At 48.2% G+C, this 27,052-nt stretch overlaps 1 protein-coding gene and 1 pseudogene across 4 annotated transcripts in view; one reads left to right on the top strand and one right to left on the bottom strand.

The window, feature by feature from the left end:
* Fam178b (family with sequence similarity 178 member B) overlaps positions 1-27,052 on the top strand; it is a 123,076-nt gene that overhangs the window by 58,093 nt on the left and 37,931 nt on the right. For all 3 annotated transcript variants that reach the window (XM_021158087.1, XM_021158105.1, XM_021158096.1), the window contains 4 exons: positions 16,963-17,077; positions 24,969-25,053; positions 25,356-25,532; positions 25,721-25,818. In XM_021158087.1, the coding sequence (XP_021013746.1) occupies positions 16,963-17,077; positions 24,969-25,053; positions 25,356-25,532; positions 25,721-25,818 (475 nt within the window). The remainder of the gene's footprint in view (positions 1-16,962; positions 17,078-24,968; positions 25,054-25,355; positions 25,533-25,720; positions 25,819-27,052) is intronic.
* Positions 23,476-23,983, bottom strand: LOC110291153 (annotated as a pseudogene). The gene has a single exon (XR_002377534.1). The product of XR_002377534.1 is annotated as a eukaryotic translation initiation factor 1 pseudogene (transcript).

The raw sequence follows: 27,052 nt of genomic DNA, 5'->3' as shown, positions 1-27,052 counted from the left end.
GTATATTAATTTGTGCTCCAGTTTGGAGCACTTCACCATGACAACAGGAGCGCGGGCTGATGCTCGGTGGGTAAAGGCGCTCACCACAAGGCTGATGCCGTCCTTCAATCCCTGGGACTCACATGTGGAAGGAGAGACTGGTTCCTGCAAACACGTAAACGCAGACGATAGTGACAGCACGGGGCCTCTGGGTGGGAGGGTTGCCAGGGTTTAGTCTAGTATTGTACTATTTTATTTTTTAAATAAATTGTTTTATGATTTATCATCACTAATAGTTTTGGGGGTGCACTGGTTAGGGGTTTTTTGTCCGTTTGTTTGGTTGGTTGGTTGGGTTTTTTTGGTCAACTTGATACAAGGCAGTCATGAAGGAAGAGGAGATATCAGTTGAGGAATTGCCTCCATCAGATTGGCTGGTAGGTCAGTCAGTGGACTTTTCTCAGGATTAATTATGGATATGGGAGTGCCCAGCTCACTGTGGGAGGTGCCACTCATGGCTGTGTGAGAAAGCAGGCTGAGCAAGCTGGTAAGGAACACCCCTCTGTTGCTGCTTGAGTTCCTGCCTCCAGGGTCCTGCGCTGCCTGAGTTCCTCCTGCCTTGACTTCCCAGGGATGACTGTGGCGGGGAAGTATAAGCCAAATCAAGCTTTTTTTCTTCACAGGTTGCTTGGGGTCAGTGTTTGATCACAGCAACAGAAAACAAAACAGGATGAAAATTGGTTGTGGGGTGTTGCTGTGACAGCTGGCCCTGTTCATTTGGGAAGGATTATGGAAAGAGCTGAAAATGTTGGGCTGAAAAAGCCACTGAGTGCTTGGAGCTTAATGGGCTGTCTGTGGGCCCTTGATTGAAAAGGGTGTTGGCTATGTTTTGTTGTCAACTTATACACAAGCTAGAGTCAATCTGGAAGAAGTGAACCATAATTGACAAGTTGCTTCCATAATATTGGTATGTAGGCTTGCTTCCATAATATTGGTATGTAGGCAAGCGTGTGATGAATCTCCCAGGCAGTGGTGGTCTTGGCATCACGGGATTGGAAAGGGTCCTGAAAGAAAGAATTCAAGTCTTGGCCACCAGGAAAAGCCAGCAGTGAAGGTGCAGGATTAAGGAGGTTATAAAGAGAAGGTGAGGCTTGGCACTATGTGACAAGGTCGGAATCCCAGAAGAGAGCCCAGGAAGGCTTATTGATGGAGATACCATGAGATAACCACCAAAGGGTCAGCAGCAGCTGCAGAGTGGAGCCAGCCTTAGCCCATACGATTACTGTGTGTGCTGTGGATTGTGGAGGCGGAGACATGGAACTACGGAACTACTCACACCCCCTGGAGCCCAGAAGATCGTGAGTCCCAACATCTGACTCTCTTGGGTTTTGCTTTGATTTGATTGTGCCTGTGCTGACTCATCCCTTTTGGAATAAGAAAGTATGTAGCATGCTATTGATTGTAAAGGAGCCCATAGTTGAGAGACTTTGGATTATTTTAAAGAGACTGAACCTTGAAAATGTTTGAGTTCTTAAGATTGTGGGACTTTTAACGTTGGAGTGCTTTATGTTGTGATATTAATATTAACACAACATTTTGGGGCAACAAGAAAGGAAATGTAGTTGAATAGTAATGTGTTGACAAGAGATCAGTTGTCATCTCAGAGAAAGGAGCCTCGATTAAGAAGAATACCTTTCTAAGAATGGCCTGAGGCAAGCCTATGGGGATATTTTCTTGATTAATAATTGATGTGGAAGGGCCTAGCCCCACTATGGGTAGTGCTACCTCTGGACAGGTGGTCCTGGGGTACATAAGAAGGCAGGCTGAGAAATGGGAACAGGCTAGTAAGCTGCACTCCTCCATGGCCTCTGCTTCAGTCCCTGCCTCCAGGCTCCTGTCTCAAGTTTTTGCCCTGACTTCCTTCAATGATGGCATATGATCTGCAAGGTAAAATAACCCTTTCTTCCCCAGTTGGCTTTTGGGTGGCATCTTATCACAGCACTCAATACCTAACTAGGACAGGAGAGTGTAAAAACACTGCAGATAGCCAGGCTTTGATGGTGCACACCTTTAATCCCAGCACTTGGGAGGCAGAAGCAGGCGGATTTCTGAGTTCGAGGCCAGCCTGGTCTACAAACTGAGTTCCAGGACAGCCAAGGCTACACAGAGAAACCCTGTCTCGAAAAAAAAAAAGAAAGAAAGAAAAAAGAAAAGAAAAGAAAGAAAGAAAAAAAGAAAAGAAAAGAAAAGAAAAGAAAAGAAAAGAAAAACCACTGCATACAACAGAGGCCTGGCTTGTGGCTTTACTGAGACAATTAATGCTGCTTGGCTGGTGCTGAAAAATCAGCTGTGATTTTAATAAACAGCATCAAGATACATCATCTGTAGGAAACTCCCACATTCTATTGGTTTTGAAGGCACGAAAGGTTGATGGTGAGCAGCTGAGACTTTGGCATGATGTGGCAGGCCTTAGAGAGGTCAGGAGGCCATTAGTAAAGGTACAGCCTCAGTTGCAGTGAAGTCCCAGAATTAAGGGAGTCTTGGAAAGAAACTTAAGTTTGGTACCATGTGCCAAGAGTTTGAGCCCCTAAAGAGGCCAGGAAAGGCCATTGGTGAATGTGCAGCCTCAGTTATAGTAGAGACCTGAGTATATTGGAGATGTCAGGACCATGGGATGATAACCAAGGACAGCACCAACTGGAGTGGAGCCAGGCCGGGGCTGAGATAACTACGTATGTCATGGATGACAGAGCAGGAGAGAAGACCACCGAGGATCTCTGGAGCCCAGACGATCATGAGTGAGCCCCAGATGTCAGGCACTGAGTGGTTGCCACTATTGGAGTTTAGATTTGTTTGATCTGATTGTAACTGTGCCCTGATTCTTCCTGCTTAGAATAAGAAACTATATGATTTAATTAGAATTTTACAGGAGCCAACTGTTAATAGATTGAATATGAGGCCAGGCCATGGTGCACATCTTTAATTTCAGGACCCAGAGGTAGAAGCAGGCAGATCTCCATGAATTCAAAGCTAATTCCAGGACACTACACAGAAAAACCCTGTCTTGAAAAACCAAGAAAGAGAAAGAGAGAGAGGAAGGGAAGGAGGGAGAGAGGGAGGGAGAGAGAGAGAGAGAGAGAGAGAGAGAAGAGAGGAGAGAGGAAAAGATTAAATATGAATATTTTAAAGAGGCACTGGACTTTCAATTTTTAATTTAATTTTTTAGATTTATTTATTTTTATATGTATGAGTGTTTTTCCTACATGTATGTATGTATGAGTGTGTGTATGTATGTATGTGTATATGTATGTATGTGTGTATGTTTACTGCATTCATGCCTGGTACCCACAGAGGTCAAGAGAGAGTCTCGGATTCCCTGGAACAGGAATTACTGATGTGTATGAGGCACCATGTAGGTGGTAGGAATTGGACCTGCATTCTCTGCAAGAGTAGCAAGTACTTTTAGCCTCTTCACTGTCTCTATAGCCCCTTACAAAATGACGTTTTTAAAGATAATGAAACTTTTAAAAGTAGAACTGTATTTTATATTGCGATCTTGAACAAAACAAGATAAGAAAGATTATAGTTTAATATATTTGTGTGTCAACCTAACTAAGGGTCAATTTTGTTGGTTAGGTTTTTTTTTGGTTTTTTGTTTTGTTTTGGTTTTTGTTTGTCTTTTTGATTTTTTTTTTTTTGGTTTTTGTTTGTTTGTTTTTTAGTTTTGTCAACTTAATATAATCTAGGAAGATAGAAAGTCAGTTGAAGAATTGCCCATCTCACTTGGCCCCTGAAAGAAAGTCTGTGGATCATTTTCTGGATTATTGACTAATGTGTTGGGTACAGCCCACCAGAGGTGATAGCAGTCCTGAGCAGGGGTTCCTGGGTTGTACAAGAAAGGTGGCTGAGCAAGCCTTGAAGTAAGCAACATTCTCCACGGTCTCTACTTCAACTCTTGCCTACAGCAGGTTCCTGCCTTGACTTTCCTCTTGATGGACTATGATAAGGACATGTAGGCCGTAAACCTTTTTCTTCTCTAAGTCAGGCTTGGTTGGTGTTTTACCAGAGCAGCAGAGACTAAGTTAAAGCAAGAGGACTGGACTTTGTAAGTCAAAAATTTGATATGATAATAACATTATTATTACTACTACTATTACTATTTGTGATGGTTTGTATATGCTCAGCCCAGGGAATCACACTATTAGAAGATATGGCCTTGTTGGAATAGGTGTGTCACTGTGGGTGTAGGCTTTAAGACCCTCATCATAGCTGCCTGGAAGTCAATATTCTGCTAGCTGCCTTCAGATGAAGACATAGAACTCTTAGCTCCTCCTGCACCATGCCTGCCTAGATGCTGCCCTGTTCCCACCTTGGTGATAATGGACTGAATCTCTGAACCTGTAAACTAAACCCAATTAAATATTGTCCTTCTAAGAGTTACCCTGGTCATGGTGTCTGTTCACAGCAGTAAAACCCTAACTAGGACATTATTACTGTTACTGTTACTATAGCTCTGGATGTCCTGGAACTCAGTCTGTAGATCAGGCTGGCCTCAAACTCAAAGAGATCTGCCTTCCTCTGCCTCACAAGGGCTGGAATTAAAGGTGTGCACCACACTGCCTGGCTTATTTTTTCTTATTTCCTTGAGAATTTTATATTTTGATCATATTTCTCTCCCCAACTCCTCCAAGATCCACTCCTGTACTACCTGCTTTCTTTTTGGAGACAGGATTTCACATAGTTCAGTTTGGCTTCAAAGTCAGTATCTTAACAAGGATAACTTAATTTCCAGTCCTCCTATCTCTGCCTCCCAAGTGCTGGAATTACAAGTGTGTTCCACCATAGCTGTCATGTGTTGCTGGTGACCAAACACATTTATTTCTGCAAGCTGTGGTGGCAGATACCTTTAGGCCCATACTTAAGAAGCAAAGGCAGGTAGATTTCTGTGGCTTTGAAACCATCCTGGTCTAAACAAGGAGGTCCATCCAGGCCAGCCTGGGCTACATTGTGAGAACTGCTATCTCAACAACTAAAAAGTTACTTTGTGATGTGTCTTTGTGTGTGCATGCCACAGCACACATGTGGAGGTCAAATGACAGCTTGTGGGTGTCTGTTCCCTCCTTTCTCCACGGGGGTTCAGAGGATTCAACTTGCATCACAAGACACTGCAGTAAGCACCTTTACCTGCCAAGTCCTCTCCACAGCCATGGGGATCTTGTCTTTGTGTTGTTCTCAGTTCTAACCTTCTGTGGGGTTCCTGGCAGCCATGGGAGCCTGGCACATCACAGGACTTAGGCAGTTATCTAGAGAATGAGCAGAACCCATTCATCACCTGCTTCAGACTTCCTGACTACTCCTCAGATTGTTTAGGGTTCACTAGCTGTGGAGGGGGCTGTTGGCCAAGGTCTGGATGTGCTGGTCTGTGCTCTGTGGTCAGGGTTGTGGGCCCGGCTGGACTGAGGACAGTCAGTCACTCAAGCTTTGCTCCAGCTTGGCTGTCGTCTCCCTCAGCTCCCTGCCTTTTGAAGCTTCCCACACCTGGCCTTGTTCTGCATCCCATTCACTTTCCCTCAGGGATCTCAGGTTCTGTTGCATCCTGGGCTGCCCAAGCTCAGAGTGAAGGCCTGTAACTTGCTCAGCACCTCCCTCACAGCAGGCCTGTCTAAAGTTCCCAGGGGACTCTGGTGTGTTTCTGGGGCAGAGAAGCTCTGGATTCTGAGGGACCAACCTCTTAGAGGGACAGAGTAACCAGGCTGTGGTACTGAGTTTCTCTTGAACTTTTTACCCAAATTATTTCTGTGACTTGCATTGTTGGGTGCTTCTATGTTTGTCGTCTTTTTCTTTCTTTCTTTCTTTCTTTCTTTCTTTCTTTCTTTCTTTCTTTCTTTCTTTCTTTTTTTTTTTTTTTTTTTGTTGTTGTTGTTGTTGTTGTTTTTCGAGACAGGGTTTCTCTATATAGCCCTGGCTGTCCTGGAACTCACTNTGTAGACCAGGCTGGCCTCGAACTCAGAAATCCACCTGCCTCTGCCTCCTGAGTGCTGGGATTAAAGGCGTGCGCCACCATGCCCGGCGTCTTTTTCTTTCTTTGAGACAGGGTCTCATGTGCACCTGTCTGGCCCTGAGCTCCTTACGTAGCCAGGAATGATGCGGTACTGCTGATATTTCTGCTTTCACCTCCTCCTTGTTGACCACACCCAGCTTGTGTGCTGCTGGAGTTCCAACCCAGGGCTTTGTGAAGTTAGGCAAGCACTTTCCCAGCTGACACAGATCCCAGCCTGAGGAGAACTGTGGTGGCATCATCATCGTCATGATGTTTTAAAACCAGCTTGGAAAGTAGCCTTCTTGTGGCTTTTTCCTTGTCCTCCTCCTCTGTCCTCCCCTGCCTTAGTCCTCCTCCTCTGTCTTCCCCCTTACCTTAGTCCTCCTCCTCTGTCTCCCCTGCCTTAGTCCTCCTCCTCTGTCTTCCCCCTTGCCTTAGTCCTCCTCCTCTGTCTCCCCTGCCTTAGTCCTCCTCCTCTGTCTTCCCCCTGCCTTAGTCCTCCTCCTCTGCTCATCCATCCCTACTCGAGCCTTTCCATACCGGTATGGTGTTCCACACTTCTATTTTTATTCGTTCTACTCACCACCCCTGATCAGGATCCCTTTCTAGTCTCCTGGCCTCTAGACAATCACTTCAAATAAACACAGAAAACTCAGTTCAAAGCTAAGATTCACATACAAGAAAGAGCATGCAGTGTTGTCTTCTGAGCCTGGGTCATTTAGTTTTTTTAATATTTTCTAATTCTATCCGTTTTCCTGCAGATATTATGATTCTTTAGAGCTGTGCATATGTTCCACATTTTCATTGCCCATTTTCCAGTTAACGGACACTTTCTTTTTCCTGTTTCTGGTGAACAGAGCAGTACTGAGCACAGGTGAGTGTGTATCTCTGAGGTAGGAGATGCTCCTTTGGCTGTGTGTCCAGGAGTGGCACAGTCGGATCATACGGTAGTTCTTCTTTTAGCTTTTAGTGAAACCTCTATGCTGATTTCCAGAGTGCTGCACCAATTAATGCTCCCACCACCAGTGAGTCAGTGCCCCTTCCCACAGCCTCACCTGCACTGCTTTACACCAGTTTGCTGCCTGCCCCTCTCCCTCTCCCTCTCCATCTCGCGCTCTCGCTCTTTTTTTTGAGAAAGGGTTTCTCTGTGTAGTCCTGGCTACCCTGGTATTCACTCTGTAGACTTGGCTGGCCTCAAACTCAGAGATCTGCCTGCCTCTGCCTCCTGAGTGCTGGGATTAAAGTCACGAGCTACCACAGCCCAGCATCACTTGTCTTGATGATAGACATTCTGACTGGGCTGAGATGGGACCTCAGTGCACTTCAGAGTTCCGCTGATGGCTAAAGATGTTGAACGCTCTTTAAGATATTTATTAGCCATTTGTATTTCTTCCTTTGTGAGTTCTGTGTGTAGCCGTTCTGTGTGTAGCTGCATGGCCCCTGTTTTTTTTTGTTGTTTTTGTTTTTTCTTTTTCATTTTTTCTTAAAGATTCATTTATTTATTATATGTAAGTACACTGTAGCTGTCTTCAGACACTCCAGAATAGGGCATCAGATTTCGTTACGGATGGTTGTGAGACACCATGTGGGTGCTGGGATTTGAACTCGGGACCTTTGGAAGAGCAGTCGGCGCTCTTAACCACTGAGCCATCTCACCAGCCCCATGGCCCCTGTTTTTAATGGGATTATCTGTTTGCTGTTTTTTGTTTTGTTTTAACTGTAGTTCTGTAATTGTGAGATTAAGCGTTTTTCGGATGTGTAGCTGGCAGAGGTTTTTGCCAGTTCTATGGGCTTCCTCTTCTCTTGATTGACAGATTTCCTTTTCTGGACAAATGCTTTTTAATTTCATGACACATTTCATTCATCAATTGTGGCCTGACTTCCTGAGCAGCCGAGCTCTCAGAAAGCCTTTCCTGAAGCGCGACCTGAAAGTGTTTGCCATGCCTTTTTCCTTAGCAGTGTTGGAGCTTGAGGTCTTATGTTAGGGTGTGCAATTCGTTTGGAGTTGTTTTCTGTGCAGGGTGAGAGAGAGCAATCTAGATTCAGTCTTCTATGTGCCAATATCCAGTTTCCCCAGCACAAATGAGTACTTTTAGCATTTTTTTTTTTCAAAAAGTCAGGGGGCTATATCTGAATGAGTTTCTATGTGGACTTCTGTTCTGTTCCGTTGACATACATATCTGTTTTTATGCTAGTGCCATGGGTTTCTATTACTATGGCTCCACACTGTACCTCAAAACCAGCTCGGGTGACCCCTCCAAGCACTGTTGCTTGGGATTGCCAAGGCTATTGGGGATCTTTTGTTCTTTGATAAACATCATTTGTTTCTCTGTTTCTTTGAAGAATAGTGATTGCTCTGGACCTGTGATTTGTTTTTTGGCAGGACAGCCATTTAGACTTCCAGCTCTTCCTTAGTTTCTTTTTCAAGTGTGTGAAGTTCTTCACTGAGCAGGTCTCTCACTCCGCTGGTTAGGTTAGTCCAAGGTTGGAGGTGGCCTGTGGCCTGTATTGGGAAAGGCATTGATTCCTTTTTAGCTTGTTTCCTGTTGGTTTCTAGATTGGCCGATGATTTCTATGTTCATTTTGCAGCCCGCCGCTTCGCTCAAAGTATTGATGCTCAGTGTTCTAAAAGTATTCTGGTAGAGTCTTCAGGTTACCTTACCACTGCCACCACCATTTCTCTCTTTCTCTGAGATAAAGGTCTCACTGTGTAGCCCTGACTGGCCTGGAACTCGATATGTATACCAGGTTTACTCCAAACTCACAGAGAATCATATATCTGCCTCCCAAGTGCTGAAATTAAAGGCATGTACCACACTCTGGAGATAGTCTCTTTTAAAATCACATCTGCAAATAAGGATACTTTGATTTCTTCCCTTCCTGTTTATATTTCTTCTGTCTGCCTCTCTTCCCTTACTGCTCTAGTGAAGACGCCAGCACTGTACTGCATGAGGGTGGAGGAAGTGGGCAGCCCTACCGTGCTCCTGATTTCAGTGGAAATCGTTGACATTTCCCCTATCTGGTACACAGTGTTGCCTCTGTTGCCATGGGTAGCCTTGACTGTGCTCAGATGTGTCATTCTATTCCCTGTTTCTTCAGCAGGTTTCATATGAAAAGGGCCAGGTGTCATAGCATATGCCTTTAATTCTAGTATTCAGGAGGCAGGCAGAGAGAGGTGCATCTCTGATAGTTTAAGGCCAGCCTGGTCTACATAGCAAGTTTCAGGTCATTCAGGGGGTACACAGTGGGACCCTGTCTCAGAAAAAAAAAAAGTTGAATTTTGTTGAAAGTCTTTTTTACATCTGTTGAGATAATCATGTAAATTCTGTCCTTTAGTCCATTTATGCAAGTTATTATATTTATTGATTTGCATGTGTGGAGTCATCCCTGTATCTCTGGAATAAATCCAACTTTATCATGGCAAATCATCTTCCTCCTGCCCACCCCATCCCCCCAGACAAGGTTTCTCTGTGTAGCCCTGGCTGTCCTGGAACTCACTCTGTAGACAAGGCTGGTCTCAAACTCAGAAATCCGCCTACCTCTGCCTCTCAGTGCTGGGATTAAAGGTGTGTGCCACCACTGCCTGGTGCAAATCATCTTTTTAAAGACTTATTTGTGTCATTTTAAATTATAAAACTTGTGTTTGCCAGGCGTGGTGGCAAATCCCAGCACTCAGGAGGCAGAGGCAGGTGGATTTCTGAGTTCAAGTCCAGCCTGGTCTATCTACAAAGTGAGTTCCAGGACAGCCAGGGCTATGCAGAGAAACCCTGTCTTGAAAAACAAAACAAAAAAAAACTTGTGTTTGTGTCTGCGTGTGGGCACATAAGTGTAGGTGTTCTTGGAGGCCAGAAGAGGGCATCAGATTTCTTAGAGCTGAAGTTACAGGTGATGGGGAACCACCCGACATGGGTGTTGGAAACCGAACTTGGATCTTCTAGAAGAGTAGCAATAAGTGCTGTTAACCAATGAGCCATCTCTCCAGACTGATGGATTTTAACATTTCAATCAGTGGGAACTAGCAGCTACCCAAGAGTCAGTGTCTGGAAAAGGCATTCTCCTCTGCTGCTAAGCTTGCAATAGTGCCACTGTCTTCTGTACCTGGCATGGAGCTCCAGCGACCACAGGTCAAGAGCTCTGGGTATTCAAGGAGAGTTGGTGTGCAGGGGCTCCTGGCCACCTCACCCCTTGTCATCAGCCACACACACTGTTCTGTAATGACAGCAAGCTTTCCTTTGCTTAGTGGGACTCATACTTGGCTACTTATTAATACTACTTGGGAGCTTTTAGATGCTATGTGTCTTTCTTGTTTACACCTTATTCATAAAGGCAGAGTCTCTTTATTCTTTTCTTTTTTTTTTTTTTTTTTTTTTTTTTTTTTTTTTTTTTTTTTTTTTTTTGTCTTTTTGACACAGGGTTTTTCTGTGGCATAACAGCCCTGGCTGTCCTGGAACTCACTCTGTAGACCAGGCCTGCCTCCAACTCAGAGACTTACCTTCCTCTGTCTCCCTAGTGCCTGGGATTAAAGGCATAAGCCACTACTGCCCAGCCTGGTTTCCAGTTTTTATCAAATATGGCTAAGCCTGCTAGAAACACATGCAGCATCTCACAGGCCCTGCTTTCAGCTCAGCTGGCTAGCTCCCAAAGAGCAGCATTGTCGGATCTCCTTGTAAAGGCGTGTTGAGCTTTGTGAGAAACACTGCACTGTCTTCCAAAGCAGTGAATGAATGAAGTCCTCTTACTCTGGGCCCTTGCCAGGATATGGTTCTATTTTGTCTCCTTCATAGTCCAAAAGTGTTGGGTTCTGAACCCCAGAAGGAGGACCTGCTTTAGGCCCACATGCCAGAACAGCACCGGGAAGCCGTTTTCAATCTGAATCACTTTGAGACTGGTGTGTGAAGTTAGAAGGGTGGGATTTGTTACTGTCTCCCGAGTCACACTAAGATTCCCCACATTGTTCCGAGCAGTACACCTTTAGATGATGTCCTACTTGGCTTTAACTGTCAAGTTGACATAACCTACAGTCACCTAAAGGGATTCTCAAACAAGGGATTACCCACAGCAGAGCGACCTGTGGACATGTCTGTGGGAGATGGTGTTTTGAGGAGTGATGTGACAGAACCCCAGCTCCAACCTACCAGGAGCAACACAATTCCCTGGGCAGATGGTCCTGGGCTCTTTCAGAAAGCTAACTGAGCATTAAGTCTGAGAGAGTAAGCCACCAGGCAGCCTCCTCTGTGGTTTCTGCTTTCTTACTTGAGTTCCTGCCCCAACTTCCCTCAGTGACAGACTGTGATCTGGAAGTGTCAGCCAAATACACCCTTTTTCCTTCTAAGTTGCTTTCAGTCACAGTGTTTTCTCACAAAAGAGAGAAGAGAGGGAAACTGGAACAGATGGCAAAGTAAGGAGAAACTGTCTGAACTGAACACACGTCCCTCAGAAAAGATGCAGTGACCTCAGCCTTTAGAGATATGCAAATCAACGCTGTGGCTGGTCTCTTCTCACCACCACCACCCCCCCACACACACACACACACACACAAGAATGGCCGACATCAGGAAGTCAAACAATATCCAGGCAGGGTAGCACATGTCTCTGGTTCCAGTACTTGGGAGGCAGAAGCAGGCAGGTCTCTGTGAGTTGAACCCAGTCTACATAGCAAGTTCCAGGCCTGTCAAGGCTATATAGTAAGAAGGAAATTATATCACTTTGAGGAAAATGGGTAGAACTGAATCAGATCATCATGTTAAATGCATCAAGCCAGACTCAGACAAACATGTTTTCTCTCACATATGGATCTCAGGCATCTGTGTGTATGTGCGTGTGTGTGCGTATACATGCAAGTCCATGGAATATATGTAAGAAAATGTCATATTTTCCAAAATGAATATATGGTTTAAAAAGAAAGAGGAAAATGCCTGGAGCCAAGATGTGCTAGCTGGGTCTACAGTTGTCTTCTTAGACCATGAGGTGAGCTTGAGCTTGAGAAACGCAGGCTGAGAATGACAGACCAGAGCAGTGCAGACCCTTTTCAGTATAGAAACCTAGACTTGAAGCTTCTGTAAGCATAGGTGAGCTTTTGTTTTGCTTTTGTCTGTTTTTGTCTAGCAGGTATGCGTGCTTCTGTGTTCTGGCACAATACAGTCTGAATGGTAGGGGCCTTGAATACCCTGGTGTTGGGTGACACCAGGCAGTGGTGTATGTTACAGAGGGCAGAGGAAAGGAGAGGTGGCCTGGGGACAGCATCATTTATTCTGTGCACAGAGCAATGAGTAAGCAGGCCTGAGGCCCACAGAGATGCCAGGAGCACATTCAGGAGGGGTCACAAGCCAGGAGGCTTGTGAGTAACAGCAAAGGGCGGGCCTCCGCTCAGGATGACTGGGAGAAGAGCAAAGACAAAAGCAGGCTTGGAGCTGGAGCAAGGACAGAGAGCAAACTGCAAGTTCCCAAAGACTAGGACATGATGGCTCACACCTGCATTCCCTGTGCCTCAGAGGCTGCAGGCAGGATCGCCGAGAGTTCAAGGCTAGGACGCATAGTGAGACCCTATCTCAGAGGGAGAGGGAAAGCGGGGAAGAGAAGATTTCAAAAGGAGTTGAAGCCTAACAAACAGGGAGAAACACTGAGATGAGCGAGCAGGATTTACAGAGGAGAGCGGCTGTGCCTGTGCTTATACTGTGCTCAGAGTGGTGGTATGTACATGGGTTTAAAGTAGGAACTCAAGGCCTGGGTATGGAGCCCAATGGTAGAGCATGTGCAAGGGCCTGGGTTCCATCTCCAGGAATACAAAAAGAAAGCAAATTAAAGTCCTGATTTGATGGAAGAACTTCCTTTTTCATTAAGTACAGGTCCCTTGGATGACAGGGTCACCTCCCTAGTCCAGCAACTTCCCTTTGCCATTCCTTTCTGGATACCCTTCTGCCTCTGTGCCTTTGTCTCTACCCTAAAGCCAAGCATCCATTCCTTTGCTTCTGAGATCCACCATGGGTTCAGGTCTCTGTGAGCATATTCTGTCACTATTACTCCTCAGGGTATGTTCCGCTTCATTCTGACCACCCTTTCCTACCTACGTACCACCTGGCCAACTGGCGTCTCTACCCCCACCCCGGGTTCATCTTTCACTTGTGCACTGTGCCCTTCCACCAAACTGTTGCATCCAGAATCAGGATTCTTATCCACGGAACATTCACAACAGCACAGCTCGGTGCTGAGTTAACAGTTGCTGAGTGAAGAAGCATTCTCAGGGTCTGAAGCTGGAGCTGACTGACTAAAAGCAAGTGATTCTGATGCCAGTTAGAGCTGAGGGAAGTGACATAATGCAAGCCGGGATGGGAAGTAAGTCAGTTCCCAGCCTCCTTTGAGTTCTCTGAACCCTACAGCCTGCCGATGTAAGGATGAAAGCTCCCTTTTTCCTGAGAGTCACTTTCCTCCCCTTCCTGGGGCCTCCGCTCCTCCTGAGGTGTGTGAGACCTCGGAGAGTTAGGACCCAGGTTGATGGTGCTGCTCAGCATACACCTGAGCTGAGCCGATAGGGACAAGAGTGGAGCCTGCTTCACCATTGGCACAGGGATGCTGGAGGCCCAGCGAGGGAACGGAGAGCCAGGCTCAGTGCTGCTGGGGCTGGCCAAGTGGCTGCAGGAATGCTTAGAAGGCATGTGGTGTTCTCATCCGTGTCACCGTGCTGGGAGAACAGCCCTGAAAAACAGCTTCTTCCGTGACACAGATGGAAAAGTCACTTTTTTAGTCCAGAGACTGTTTTTTTGTTGTTGTTGGGTTTTTTTTGTTTTTCCTTTTAAAGTATCCATTCCATCCCAGGAGAGCCGCTAAAGGCCATCTCCAGCCCAGCCCCCAGCAGAGCCCAGCTGCCCACACTGGCATTTGAAAAGCCCCCATGCCCCAGGGCTGCTCTGGGAGTCACCTAAAATGACTGCCTTGGGTATGGAGAAACTGAGATAGGAAAAGAGCCTGGCAGCTCATTTGGGACACAGAGCTGAGGAAAAGCTGAGCGCATGGCCTACTTAGGAAGCCTTAATTATGGCCTCTGGGTGGTATTTTCCTGTCATCCAAGAACCACTTCCCAGGCTGTTGATGGGGACTGATTTATCCAGACATTTGGGCCCCCTACCTTTGAAATTCCGCTGTCACATCAGGCTTGGTCACACTATGCTGGGGCGTATAACTGGGTGAAAGAAAGGGGGTGGGGTACAATGTTGGAGCTCAACACTGCTGCCCTCAGAGGGGATTTAGAGCCCTGAGCACCTGTGGGGGCTGAAGTGGGGCAGGACACATCCCCTCCAGGCTCTGGCAGGATGTTCCAGCCCAGCCTCGCCTCGCCCTAGGTCCATTCTCTTCCCCTCTCTGGAAAGTTCATGCTCCCGCCCACGTGTTCGTGCGTGTACGTGCACAGGCCCCGGAGGGAGGCCCAGGTAAACAGGGCCCTGGCAAACCCACACGTATTGTTTTGGAACCTTTCCTCTTCTCAGCTCATTTGTGAGGAGGCTGAGGGCTGTCATTACTGCTCTGACTTGTTAGGTTGCCAAGATGGGGGAAAAAACACAGTTTTTCCTCCTCTAAGAGTCTAATTACTTATTTGGTTAGTCCCCGACCCATATACATTTCTTAGTAGAGGAATATGCTTGCTGAAAAGAAAATGGCCTTAGCCAGCTTTCAAAGACCCTGTCCCTGGCCAGGCGCTGTCAGCATGGCAGACCGTGCAGCCTGCAGCAAACCTCTCTCCATGAGTTTAGGTAACAGAGCCTTGTGAGGTTCTTGTGGAAAGAGGCTCCTGTTTTCTATGACCCTGCCATTTCCCTTTTCCTGTGCCTTGTCTTGCTAACCTGCTTTTGTCATGGCTGTCTCTTTTCCAGGTGGGCACCTCCCCCAGCACTGCCTGTAGCCTCACCTTCCCTCACCCATCACTGTAGTCAGCTCCCCAGCCTGTAGCCTCACTTTCCGTCTCCTGTTGACTGTTGTCAGCTCCCCAGCCTGTAGCCTCACTTTCCCTCTCCTGTTGACTGTTGTCAGCTCCCCAGCCTGTAGCCTCACTTTCCCTCTCCTGTTGACTGTTGTCAGCTCCCCAGCCTGTAGCCTCACTTTCCCTCTCCTGTTGACTGTTGTCAGCTCCCCAGCCTGTAGCCTCACCTTCCCTCTCCTGTTGACTGTTGTCAGCTCCCCAGCCCTGGGCACATTCAGTGCCATTTCAGTCTGGGGTTTTAGTTTATCTCATCATTACTTTTTTCTTTATTTGTGTGTATGTGTATTTATTTGTGTGGGCATGTTTTCGTCATTGCTTTGATATGGAGATCAGAACACAGCCAGTTTGACTCTCTGCATCCACTGAATGGATCTGGAGATGGACCTCAGATTGTCAGGTTTAAATGCAAGGACCTGACTATCTTATCAGGGAGCCATCTTGCCTGCCCTCTGGTCTTTGTTCTTCTTTAAAGATAGGGACTTATTTGTAGATCAGGTTGGGTTGGAAATCTCAGTGATCCTCCTGCCTCTGCCTCCCGCAGCACCTGGGCCTGGACTGCAGGTACAGGAGGAGCAGAGGGGGCTGTGAGATGTACCTCTCACCTGCCTTGGATTTTTGTAGGAAGACCCTGGGCCTGTGCTTATCTCCTTGGCTCCTGTCCCTCTTGGACCTGTGCTCCCAGAGCAGAGGATGAAGCCTCCACTAGGTTACTCTTTACCTTAGGGTAGGACACTCTCCCTGTACATCTCAAAAGTCTTAGCCCAGCCCCCAATGTCTTGATTCAACATTTGAGAACACCCGTGGCTTTGCACTCAGCCTGCTCATCTTGAGGTTGTTTAGGGCTACCTTCTTAGCTGTGAAGTGCTTAGTCACGCTGTTTGGAGTGCCTCTTTTTGTTTACTTGTTCATTCATTCATTCATTCATTCACTTTCATGCTATCTGCTTTTAGGCCTTGGAAGTACAGACATGACCCATGCCAATGTGGCCCTTCCCCAGTGGTATTTCTATTTTTATTTATCCCCCTCCCCACCAGACAGGGTTTGTCTATGTAGCTCTGGCTGTCCTGGAACTCACTCTGTAGACCAGGCTGGCCTCGAACTCAGAAATCCTCCTGCTTCTGCCTTCCAAGTACAGGGATTAAAGGCATGTGCCACTACTGCCCGGCTTATCTTTATTTTGAGAGATAGTTTCATCCAGCATCCAAAACAGCTCAGATTCACAGCAATCCTCCTGCTTCATCCTCTCAAGTGCTAGGCTTACAGGCATTAGCCAGCACACACTGGTGTTGGGGAAAGACAGATCAGAAGCAAGTAAAGGAACAGATAAGATAATGTAGAGAAATGTTAACAGAACAGAGACAGAATCTCGGCCTCCCAGTGAGAATGTGAGGGGCCAAGAGGCAGAAAGACCTGTGGGGTGGGTGATCTCCTGGCAGCATGGCCAATCATTGTTTTACTGTTGTTTTTTTGAACATGTCCTTAAGTTGTCTACAGGGAAAAAGCCCCAAGGAAGCAGATCCCCCCCTCCTCATTGATGTGGGCTAAAAGGGAGGCCAGGCTCACTCCTGGCATGGACAGTGGCCCAGTGAGCCCACAGAGGTCTCTGCAGCAGTCCACAGTACAGCAGTGGGCATGAAGGGACATGAGCATGTGTGTCGGGGAGCCAGGCAGTGCTGTGGCTGTATCTCACTTGGCTATGAGCTGCTGAGCCCAGCTCCTACCTGGTGTGAATGGATGGTCAGCCACTGGCTTCCTCTGGCTTTTGTGGCTTCAGAGCACCCCAAAGACCAAACAAGAGCCCCCAAAGTCCCAAAACACAAAGCACCTGTTGCTTCATTTCTGCAGCGAGTGCTCCTGGTGCAAGTACAGAGCCTGTGTACCTGAAGCTGGGGACCACACCCCGACCCTTGAGCAGAAGTGTAACCTGCCCTCCTCTCCCAGTCCTAACTCTTCCCCCCCCCCCTTTGCCTGACAGATGAAGACATGCATTTCTGGTGTCCCTCACTGCAGGAGGTCAAAAAGGTGTTCAGCAGCCTGGGAGCCTACAACCCTGCCCTGTACCCACAGGGGCCCTTCCAGCACAGCTCAAGGTGTGTACCTCCCCTCCTCATTGCTCCCTTCTCTCTAGACAGTGCCTCTAGCCTACAAGGTAGGAACTACTGCACAAGTGCACATGCCTACTTATGAGTACAAGCATGACCAGAGCTCAGGTACCTGGACAACCAGGGTCCCCTGCCCCTCCCACTGGTGGACCCCAGACTTCTCAGCCTAGTCAGTACCTCCCTCAGCCGACTTCAGTCTCTATTCAAGTCTGTTTGACCACTGCTTATAGTAGTTCCTGGCCAGCCAAGCACAGCTTTCTGTCATCTTGGGTTGGGAATGGGTGTGTGAGTGTGGGTGTTTTAAGACAGGGGCTCATACCTCTTAGACAGACCTCAGACTCACTATGTAGTGCAGGAGACTAAACTCAGGACTTCCTGAATGCTAGCTAGCCAAGCACTGAACCACCTGATCTATGTCCCAGACCATTGTTTATTAAGAGAGAATCTTGCTATATAGCCCTAGCTAACCTAGAGTTTTCCTTTTTTTTTTAAGATTTATTTATTTATTTATTATATGTGTGTACATTATAGCTGTCTTCAGACACTCCAGAAGAGGGCATCAGACTTTTGTTACAGATGGTTGTGAGCCACCATATGGTTGCTGGGATTTGAACTCAGGACCTTTGGAAGAGCAGTCGGTACTCTTAACCACTGAGCCATCTCACCAGCCCCATTTTTTTCCCCCCCGAGACAAGGTTTCTCTGTATAGCTCTGGCTGTCCTGGAACTCACTTTGTAGACCAAGCTAACCTCAAACTCAGAAATCCGCCTGCCTCTGCCTCCCAAGTGCTGGGATTAAAGGCTAGAGTTTTCTATGTATACAATGCTACCCTTGAACTCAAGGTTACAGGTTCACTCCAGTGTCTCTGACTTAAAATGGAAAATATCCTTGAATATCCTTTAGACCCAGGAAGCAAAGGCAGGCAGATCTTTGTGAGTTCAAGGCCAGCTTGATCTCCATGAGGAGGTCCAGACTAAACAGAGCTACACAGTAAGACTCTGTCTCAAAAATACCATTTGTATCTATAATAAACTTTCTAGTACAAGAAGAAGAAGAAGGAGGAGGAGGGGGAGGAGGAAGAGGGAGGAGGAAGAGGGAGGAGGGAAGAGGGAAGAAGAAAAGAGAAGGAAGAAGAAGAAGAAGAAGAAAGAGAGAGAGAGAGAGAGAGAAAAGAAAAAAGAGAGAGAAAAGAAAACCAAGGGCATCAAGCCAGCTAGAAAAACTACCAGCTGAGCCATTCTCTGTGCACCAAGCACTGTCTTGCATATAGGGACCACGCAGCACTGGGCTTGGCCATGGTGGACAGGAGTGCTAACTATGTGAGCGCTTCCTTGCCCTCTAGGAACAGAGCCACACAAGGCATAAGTGGTTGTTGTCACTGAATGAAGAGGACAGAGGCTGTGATGTGTTGTGCATCACATGGTTCCCAATCACAGCACATCCCAACCTCCTTGAAAACTCTGAGACATCCCCCACCCTGCTTCCGGCAGCAGTCCCTCCACCCAGGCAGAACTGGGACCCTTTCTTTAGCTGCCGGATGTTCCTCTGCGGGGAAAGCAGAGCTTTCTTAAGAACCTGTTCCACGACTGTGTTTAGTAATTGTCTGCCAAACCCAGCCACACTTGGCTCTGCTATAAATACCCTACACATGTGCCAGCCCGCCACGCTCCTGCCCCTCTCCCTTCTGGAGTGCAACGTTCCATACTGGGTGTAATAAGGCTCTTGCTGCCTTCTAACACAACCTGCTATGTCTGGGATGAGTGGAGAGAATTGGAATTACTCAGAAAAGCAAAGCAGAGGCAGGGCCTGGTGTGGAGGGATGGAGTGAGACAGTGACACACAGGGCACCCCTGGGAGGGGGGTCAGAAATAGGCGAAGACTTTCCCTTCAGGAGGAGGCTGTCCTAGGAAGCCTCTGGACTCTGGCCTTTCAAACATGTCTCCAGGGTTCTATGCACAAACCTTAGCATATGGACTTCAAGTTGACCAGGTACAGTGAAGCCCTGAATTGGAAGAGGAGACTTTGCTATGCTACACAGTGTCACTCCTAGACATGCCTTTTGACCCCTCCTTTACATGGGTCCTGGACATTGGCATAACTGCTAAGACTTTTGCTTGGAGGAGAATTCTGAGTAGCCCTGGAGGCCCCATCAATGGTCACAAGGGCATTTTTCTAGCTCGTGGCTTGTAAGAGCCAGCCGTGAACCATCTGCCAAGCCCTTGAGACTAGTGAAGTTTATCTGCCTGCATTCACTCTTCCTGCGTCTTTCCTGGAGCAGGCGGTGGTGAAGATGCTCAGGGCTCTTCCTTGGGTTGCTGTGACGTTTGATGGTTGAGAACACTGTGGATTTCATCGTGGAGCTGAAAGACCACCCCTGATAAGTATTCATGAAATGTCCCGATAGTTCCAGCATTCCTTCGCCGAGGGCACAACAACATCTTGAGGAATAGACAAGAGAAATGATAGATTAGGCCAGCTTTGTCCCATGGTCTTGTTTGTCCTTATTATCCAGTTTTGGATACTGGCATTGTGTCATTTTTCACCATAGTTTGGTTTGTTTGTTTTTTGTTGTTGTTTTTGTTTTTTAAGACAGGGTTTCTCTGTATAATAGCTCTGGCTGTCCTGGAACTCGCTTCATAGACCAGGCTGACCTTGACCTCACAAAGATCCACCTGCCTCTGCCTCCCAAGTGCTAGGATTGAAGACATGCGCCACCATTGCTCAGTGCTGCTAGGTATTTCTCATCTCCATTGGCTTCTAGGCATGTCCCTACCAAGGACTCCCTCTGAGCCACCTGTGGTGGCACCCCTAGAGTCTAATAACAGCTCAGGGTAGAAGTAAGGACTGAATTTCCTCTGCACAGAGCCACACAACTGGCAGTCTCTCTAGTTACTGTGAGAAACTGTCTTTCACTATTTGTTCCTAAGCTCAGATGTCTGCTCTGAAATGTGCATCACGGTTTTCTAGCAGGGCTGGGAGATGGCTCAGTTCATAAAGTGTTTGCTGTGGATCCTAGAACCTATGGAAAAGCGAGACACAGCTCTGCAGGGGTGGAGATAGAGGATGCTGGAGCTTGTTGGCCAGCCAGTCTGACCAACACTATGAGCTCCAGGTTCAGTGAGAGACCCTGCCTCATAAAGTAAGGTGGAGCTGGAGAGGCAGCTCAGTGGCTAAAAGCTGAGTAAAGCCGAGCTAAGGTTAGGACCAGGAAGCAAGGTGGAGATTGACAAAAGGGAGGCATGGACCATCTCCAGATACTGTCACAGATGCATGCACGGCGCGCACACACACTTAGTCCCCTGCAGGCATGGGTACACAACTCTGACACATACAAAGGCTTCCTCTCAGAAAGGCACAGCCCTTCAACAACTGCACCATGGCAATCATCTGAGGTCCAGAAAAGCAGCAGGATTGGGAGCAGGATTATTTGGGGAGCAGAAGGACAGAGGAGGAGCCAGTGTGTGAGCGCAGAAGGCAGGAGAGGAGCATCAGCATTCCTGCATGTTTTAGGCCCACACTGCTGCACAGCTGGGCTTTGTCTGTCCCCCAGCAACAGCAGCAAGGTCCTTAGGTAGTTGTGACAGTCCACTAGTGCTGCTTCCTGATTACAAAGCTGTCAGTTGGCTTTGACAAAACAACCTAAGGGAAGAGGGACATTTCTTTGCGCTTACCGTTTCAGAGGGATCTGTCCGGGGTCAGCTGGCTTCATTGCTTCTAGTGGCGAGGCAGAGGGCCTGGTGGAGGACATCTGCTTAGCTGGTGGTGGGGACACTCCTTGAAATGGCACTCCTTGTGACCACATCCTGCAGCCACCTCTCATCTCCTAACAGCCTACTGAGCTAGAAACGCACCTGTCCATGACATTAGCTCTCTAACGGGAACAAGGGCCAGCTAATGGGCTTGCCTAGATACATGGATCTGGCCTTTAGGAGAGTTCCACTACTGTCTTCTGGAGTCAGGGGTCAGAGTCCACTTGGCTCTCAGACAGGGCCTTTCTTGTAGAGGCCAGTGGGTAAGTGAATGACTGCACACTGGAAGAACACCCTGCCAACACTGGGGCAGTAGGTAGCTGCCCTGTGGAGCAATTGGATCCGGGTGTAATTTGTATGCATACACACAGCCTCTTGGGTTCAGTGAGGACTGTTCTTCATTCAAGAAGAAACCACGTCCAGTTCCTACAGACTTCAGCAGGCTCGCTGCTTAATGCCAGATGGCTCTGGACAGTGGCAGTGCTTGTGTGTGTGCCACCCTCCCTCCTCGAGGGTCACAGTGCTGTGCAGATGCTGGTGTTCATGTGATTCTCTTTCCTCCTCTCACTTCCTTTGGTTTGTTTGGGGTTTTGATACAAGGTCTCATGTCACCCAGACCGACCTCAAATGCACTATGTAGCAGAGGCTGGCCCTTGAACCCCTGCTCCTATCTCTATTTCTACCTCCTAAGTCCTGGGATAACAGACATAAACCTCAATATTCAGCTTTTTCCTGTCTTTTAACTCTTCCAGTACAGGCAGATGTTGATGTGTAAGAAGAGGTCAGTTGATGTGCTCCTGCAAGTTCGCTTTATGAGTTTAAAACAATGCAGCTGAGACTTAAATAAAGTCCGAGTCCTTAAGGCAGGCCATGAGCCCTCGGCAGCAGCTGAGGAAGGAGCTTACTCCTAACCTGCTGAGTTCAGGCTGGAAGAATGAATTCTGAACTTTTGCTGAATTTTTGCTGTTCTGTGGCCTCTTGTTAGGTAGAGCCCTGGGAGTTAGCCAGTGCTTCGTCTAGAATAGCAGTCACAGATGTGGCGGGGTGCTATAGCATCTGCCTAGCAATCATGAGGTCCTGAGTTCATTACCCAACACTACCGAGGACATAAATAAATCACGCTTTCAATAACAGTCATAGATGCCAGCAGTGAGTACAGGACCCCATGGTGTTGCTGCCCAGAAAGAGAAGGGCTGGGAAACATCCGGCACTCAAAAGGGAGGATACTGGAGAAGAAAAAGCTCTACTTGAGAAGGCCAGCGTCCCTTCCCAAGGCGTACGGGTCTGTCGCAGCCACACTTCCCTTCCTCAGACAGTTCTAAAAAGGCGTGTCGCCAGCTCACACTTGCTTTTTCCCTCCTCCCTTTGGCAGCAGCACACTGTCTGAAAGCCTGTTTCTCTGTAACAGCCCATGGCTGCCCCACTCTTTGTGAACGTCTGAAAACACGCCCAACCCATGCTTGAGCCAGGTGCCTGCTCTCAGGCTGGTACTAAGACACCCACGCACGTATTGGCACAAACCCAGCATGCACCCAGATGTGCAAACTCCAGCCTCACCCACTCTCTGATCCTAATAAATGCTAAACTCCAGAAGAAAGGCTGAGCCCAGCCCCAGCTTCCCCAACAACAACTTTGGTGTGTTGGCCCCAATTCCTCAGCAGTGTAGAAGACAGATCTCTTTCCCATCTGTGGAACACCAAGGCCAAGAAGTGAAGAAAGGGGAGACTTTCCCTTGAAGCTGCAGTAGGCACTGCCCTGCCAGTGCCCTGCCAGAGCATCTGTGCTAGTGTGGTTATCACTGTTCTCCTCAGCGTGTGCAGCTAGTTAGGGTGCACTGCTTTCAGGGACTCTAAGCAGGTTCCTCAGTGTGGAGAGGACAGGATGGGCCTCCGAGGCAGCTCACTTGGCATAGCCCTTGCCTAGCAAGCATGGAGCTCTAGGGTTGCTCCTCAGCATCATATAAACTGGACATGGTAGCAGACACTTATAATCCCAGCACTCAGAAGATGGGGTCAGAAGATCAAGACCGTTCCCCACTACATAATGAGTTTGAGACTAACTTGGAATAGCTGAGACCCTGTCTCCAAAAAAACTGTGGAGAAGTGAGTGAGACAGCAGAGGGGAGCTTTGCGTGAAACCTACTTAAGTGACCCAAAGTGGCTAATGTATATTTGGTCTGAAAGAGAATAATATTGTGAACTAAAAAACTTTGGGGGCGCCGGGCAGTGGTGGCACACGCCTTTAATCCCAGCACTCGGGAGGCAGAGGCAGGCGGATTTCTGAGTTCAAGGCCAGCCTGGTCTACAAAGTGAGTTCCAGGACAGCCAGGGCTATAAAGAGAAACCCTGTCTTGAAAAACAAAACAAGAAACTGGGGGCTGCCCACTCAGGCCAGCCATGCCAGGAGCAGCTCCAGGCTGGCTGTGTTTGACTCTGGTCTTTAGGGAGAGGATTTCTTCACCCAGTCCCCAGTCACCAATCTGCCCCATCTGGAGGGACTGGCCACACGGGGCCTGTCCATACACGACTTGTTAGATACAACCTAACAGCCTTTGGTAGGGGTGTGCAGCTTTGTCTGGCTTCTGTCTCACTTGCTGAGTGTTGCCATGTGGTTCTTTTTTTTTTTTTGGGGGGGGGGGGCTCTTTTCAGTTTATTGCATGAAGGAGTTACATTAGTCCAAGTTAAAAGCGGACCCCAAATGATTACATTATACAAGCTGTGAGATTTTTAAACTTGTGACAAGGGACAGAAGGGAAATTCTACTCATTGCAAGGAAATCCTCGCTTAAGCTTCAGAGAGCCACAAGCACTTAAAACCCATGAACCTTCAGCTGATTGTCCTCAGCCAGCCCAGTCTCTATCAGGAGCTGGCATATGTTCTTGTGCTGGTCACCCTGTAGCTGAATTACTTCTCCATATTCTGGATGCTCAATTACAGTACCATTGCAGGCAAATTTCTTCTTAAACGCCTTCACTGGTTTCTTTTTATCATAATCATCAGTGATCCCTTGGACAGTGGTAAGGGTCTTCCTGCCGTTTCTCGGTTGAATTTGGACATAATCCTCGCTGCCAGCAGGAAGCAGGTTACCATCCTTACTTGCATCAGCAAAGGGGTCGTAAGAGTGGAGGTTCTGGAGAGCGGACATACAATACAATGATTCCTTTACCTCGGTGGAAACGGCCTGCGGAAGGCGGCTGCAGGGGGGGGCGCGGGGGGGACGGAGCGTCGGGAAGCGATGGGGCTCGAGGGGGAGGCAGCTGAGTCCTTGGCGGCGCCTCAGTGACTAGGGCCGCCATGTGGTTCTTTGGTGGGTGTATTTACCATCATTGAACAGGCAAAGAGATGGCTTCTGTGGAAGGAAGACCATCAGAGAGATGAGAGGTAGGGTTTCCTGCTTTCGAGGTCCCAGGATGCTAAAGCTGGAGAGCTCCTCTGAATATTGAGCAAGAGGAGCTCAGTGACCACCCCTCAGTGCAGTGCATACTCTCCCCACACCTAGGTGGGCTACAGGGGTAGAACAATAGGGATGGCATGTCCAGCTCAGGTCTGAAAAGCCACAGCAGTCATGGGAGTACTTCCCTCCTACTCTGGGAAAGGAACTCCAGTCACCATATTGAAGAGTCCCATGTGGCAGGGAATCAGGAACCTCCCAATCCATGGTTGTATTGTTGAGCTGAGAGACAGGTCCCTAGCTTAGTCAAGCCTGACATGAAGGTAGCCCCACCCAGCCTTGAAGACCACTGTAGAACTACCCCCTAACTGACTGTTTCTGGACCCTTGACTCTCAGAATCTCAGTGGCATACTTTTGTTGTAGTTTTTGTTGTTGTTGTTTTAAGACAGGGTTTCTCTGTATAGCCCTGGATGTCCTGGAACTCACTACATAGACTAGGCTGGCCTCAAACTCTTCCTGCTTCTGCCTCCTGAGTGGTAGAATTAACGACATGCACCCACCAGTGTCTGGCTATAATAAAAGTTTTTAAGCCTCTCCTTGGGGAAGGTCTGTCCTAGCAGATGATGAGGGGACCCTGGACAAGCAGGTCCTCTGTTTCTCTGGCTCTGCTTTTCTTTCTCCTTAAGCACCTCCTACTCTCCACGTGCATATAATGATATTGTTTCTGCTTTATGTCAGGGTGCTTGAGAGTGAGGCCAGCCTGGACTCACAGGATCCTCCCCAGGAAGTGGCCTTGGACATTAAGTTGAACTACATCTACAGGGTGAGCCAAGCTTTCCTTTCCCAACTCACCCCAAACGATTTACTCAGTGGTTTAGGTGGGTAGCTTCACCAGGCACCCACAGTGAGCCAACTCAACCCCAATGCAGGCTCAGTGGTAGCCTTGGTACCCATGCTACAGAAAGCCTGAAGTCCACCTATGACTGCCAGTATGGCTAAAGGGGTTCACAGAACAGGTGGCCTGCTGGTCTCTAGAGAGCCGGTCCCTCACTCTTGAGTCCCCACCCCAGCCCTTCCCTCAGCTCCATGCCCCCTCCCACCCCTGCTTCTTTGTCTTGCCTCCAGTTCCTGATCCTGTGTCTCCTAGTCCGGCCAGCCTCCTACACGGATGCCAGCATCTTGGATCTGATGGAGCTGCTGTGCCGCGCAGGCCTGGATGTAGGGTTGTGCCTGCTACCCAAGAGTGACCTCCAGCAACTCCTGCTCCTGCTGCTGGAGAGAATCCAAGAGTGGCCTGGAAAGGTACACAGCCTGGGCTCTGCCCCTGGGAACTGCCTTGCCCCTGGAGCACCCTAGGTGGGGGAGAGCATCTCTTACAGCTTCTGCAGGGGTCCCTGGCCCTCACGAAGGGACCTTTGCTCCCCTAAGTTAGCAGGGCAGAGGTGACGGCAGCTTCCTCCAGCAGCTTACTGGGTACCTCTGCCCTACAGCTCCAGCCCCTTTGCTGCGCCCTGAGCTGGGTGTCCGACCACCACCACAACCTGCTGGCCCTCGTGCAGTTCTTCCTGGATGTGACGCCTCGGGGCAGGTGGGTGCTTCTCAACCATTCTGCCCACCCCCTGATGTTCATCCCACGGGATCTTTCAAGGATCTAGAATCTTCCCTACCAACCCCAACAAACAAACTGTCTGCCTGGTTTCTAAAGTCTCAGAGGAAGAACTAAAAATACAATTCACTAATGAGTTCTTTACAAATGAAAAAAAAAACCGCCTAATTTTCTTAACATGATCTTATTAGTAAAACACTGTCTTATGCAATTAGCTTCTGCCGGCAGTGCCCGCCTGCCCGCCTTTCTTTGGGGCTCCCGCACCTTAGGTTTCTGGGTTCTTCTTGTCACTCCTTCCCTCTCTTCCACCACCTACTCCTGCTCCTAGTCCATCACCGTTTATTTTCTGCGCAGCTCTTTTCTGCCATAAATTATCTTACTATTTATTTCCCTATTTGGACTCGCTCTCCCCACCTAGTCACTTCCAGAGCAGGTGCCTTGTCAGGATCACTGCCATATCGCCCCACATCTCAGCCCGCGCCTGGCAAGCCAGTGGTGTTTTGTAAAATTCTTGTGGAATGATGAAGTGAACAACAGACAGCCCAGAAGATAAGAGCTGTTGGCTGGACTCTCCTGGCCTTGTCTCTCCTCATCTCCACCTTTGTTCTTCTGCTCCTCACTCACAGCCACAGGGAGGGCCCTACCTGGGCCCTTGGTCCCTCCCTTCCCACCCCGGTCCTGAACAGGCACCTGACAGTAGACTTCCCAAGAGACCTCACCCCAGGCCCATATAAGCAAACATACTCAACTGACTTGGTGGCTCAGCCTTCCCCTGCTGGTTTCAGCTTCCAGCTCTTCCCTAGGAAGCTGCTCAATCCACACCCCAGTATTCACCGCCTGTCCAAGCAGCCCACACCCTGGGGATTTCTTTCCATTTGATTTGAAAAGACTGAGCCTGTCCCCCTTCTGCTGTCCCCCACAGCACATCAACTCCAGGGAGCAAGCTGGAATCGATCATTCTAGAGGCTTCTCCACCTCGTACCCTTCACCCCTAAACCTGTGCATATTGACTTCAGAACCCTAAGTCCCTGGCTTTTGGTTGCATCTTTGTGTCAGCTCCATGACGGCCATTGTGTTGACTGGGTCTTTTATTATTATTAATTATATGGGTACACTGTAGCCGTCTTCAGACACACCAGAAGAGGGCATCAGATCTCATTACAGATGGTTGTGAGCCACCATGTGGTTGCTGGGAATTGAACTCAGGACCTCTGGA

The sequence above is a fragment of the Mus caroli genome, chromosome 1, assembly GCF_900094665.2.
Source record: "Mus caroli chromosome 1, CAROLI_EIJ_v1.1, whole genome shotgun sequence".
NCBI lineage: Eukaryota > Metazoa > Chordata > Mammalia > Rodentia > Muridae > Mus > Mus caroli.
This window is presented reverse-complemented; position numbering and strand designations above follow the sequence as displayed.